The 1,095-nt window shown below is 42.6% G+C and overlaps 1 protein-coding gene across 1 annotated transcript; it reads left to right on the forward strand.

The window, feature by feature from the left end:
- The first annotated feature begins 226 nt into the window (after window positions 1–226).
- On the forward strand, window positions 227–610 carry LOC110900889. Its single transcript, XM_022147747.1, has one exon. It carries the CDS (start codon window positions 227–229, stop codon window positions 608–610), a length of 384 nt encoding a protein of 127 aa, XP_022003439.1.
- The last annotated feature ends 485 nt before the right edge of the window (window positions 611–1,095 follow it).

The raw sequence follows: 1,095 nt of genomic DNA on the forward strand, positions 1-1,095 counted from the left end.
CGGGCAAGTTGAGGTAACAAATCGGGGTTTAAAAAGAATCCTTGAGCGGTCCATTAATAATAACCACAAGGATTGGTCAGACAAGCTAGATGATGCTCTATGGGCTTTTAGAACAGCATTCAAAACACCTATCGGGACCACACCCTTTAGGTTGGTTTATGGGAAAGCCTGTCATCTACCTGTCGAGCTAGAACACAGGGCATTCTGAGCCTTGAAGACGGCAAATATGGATTTAAAAAGCGGAGGTAAAACCCGTTTTCTGCAAATCCACGAGCTTGAGGAGCTAAGAAACCACGCCTATGAAAGTTCTAGCAGGTACACAGAACGAGTCAAGAGGTTTCATGACAAGATATTGAGAGACCATAAGGATCTCCGTATAGGGGATCTTCTCTTGTTATATAACTCAAAACTGCGTTTATTCCCCGGGAAGCTAAAATCCCGATGGATGGGTCCATACAAAGTTAAAGAAATATTTTCGTACGGGGTCGTAACTATCGAGGATCCAAACGGGGCAAGTTTCAAAGTCAACGGTCATCATCTAAAACTCTACATCAAAGGACCGGTTGACCCGGTGGAGGAAATTCTCGAACTCCACATCCCGCGCACTTAAAACAAGTGTGGGGAGAATGAGTCTACCTATCGACTCGCTGACAAATTTAGCGAGCGTGTTTTCACACGCTAAGGGTAATTTTGTATATATTAGTTTTTAATGTTTATTTCGTAATTTATTAAATTTTTAGTTTTTAAACGTAGGTACATACGACCTTGATCCATAATTTTTGGATTGTTGAAGTTGAATAATTGTTATAATATATGAAATAATGCAAAAATGGAAATTTTTGGTAAAATTTCGGAGTTAAAAGCTTACTGTGAAAAATTAAACAAAAAAGGCCCAGGTGTTGCACGATCGTGCCAAATCGGCACGATAGTGCAGCCCTTAGTCAAAACTGACCAGAAGCTCGTACACAGGGCGGTCATCGGATCGCACTACCATGCGACCTTTGCACTACCTTGTTACCCGATAACACAGAGTGACCCAGGCCAGCGATCCGGATTGGCACGACTATGCCAAATCCGCACGACCGTGCGCCTCGA

This window comes from Helianthus annuus, chromosome 13 (genome assembly GCF_002127325.2).
Source record: "Helianthus annuus cultivar XRQ/B chromosome 13, HanXRQr2.0-SUNRISE, whole genome shotgun sequence".
Taxonomy (NCBI): domain Eukaryota; kingdom Viridiplantae; phylum Streptophyta; class Magnoliopsida; order Asterales; family Asteraceae; genus Helianthus; species Helianthus annuus.

Bases quoted from the DNA above. Each gene is read 5' to 3' on its own strand.
- LOC110900889 (XM_022147747.1), top strand. From the start codon at position 227: ATGGATTTAAAAAGCGGAGGTAAAACCCGTTTTCTGCAAATCCACGAG.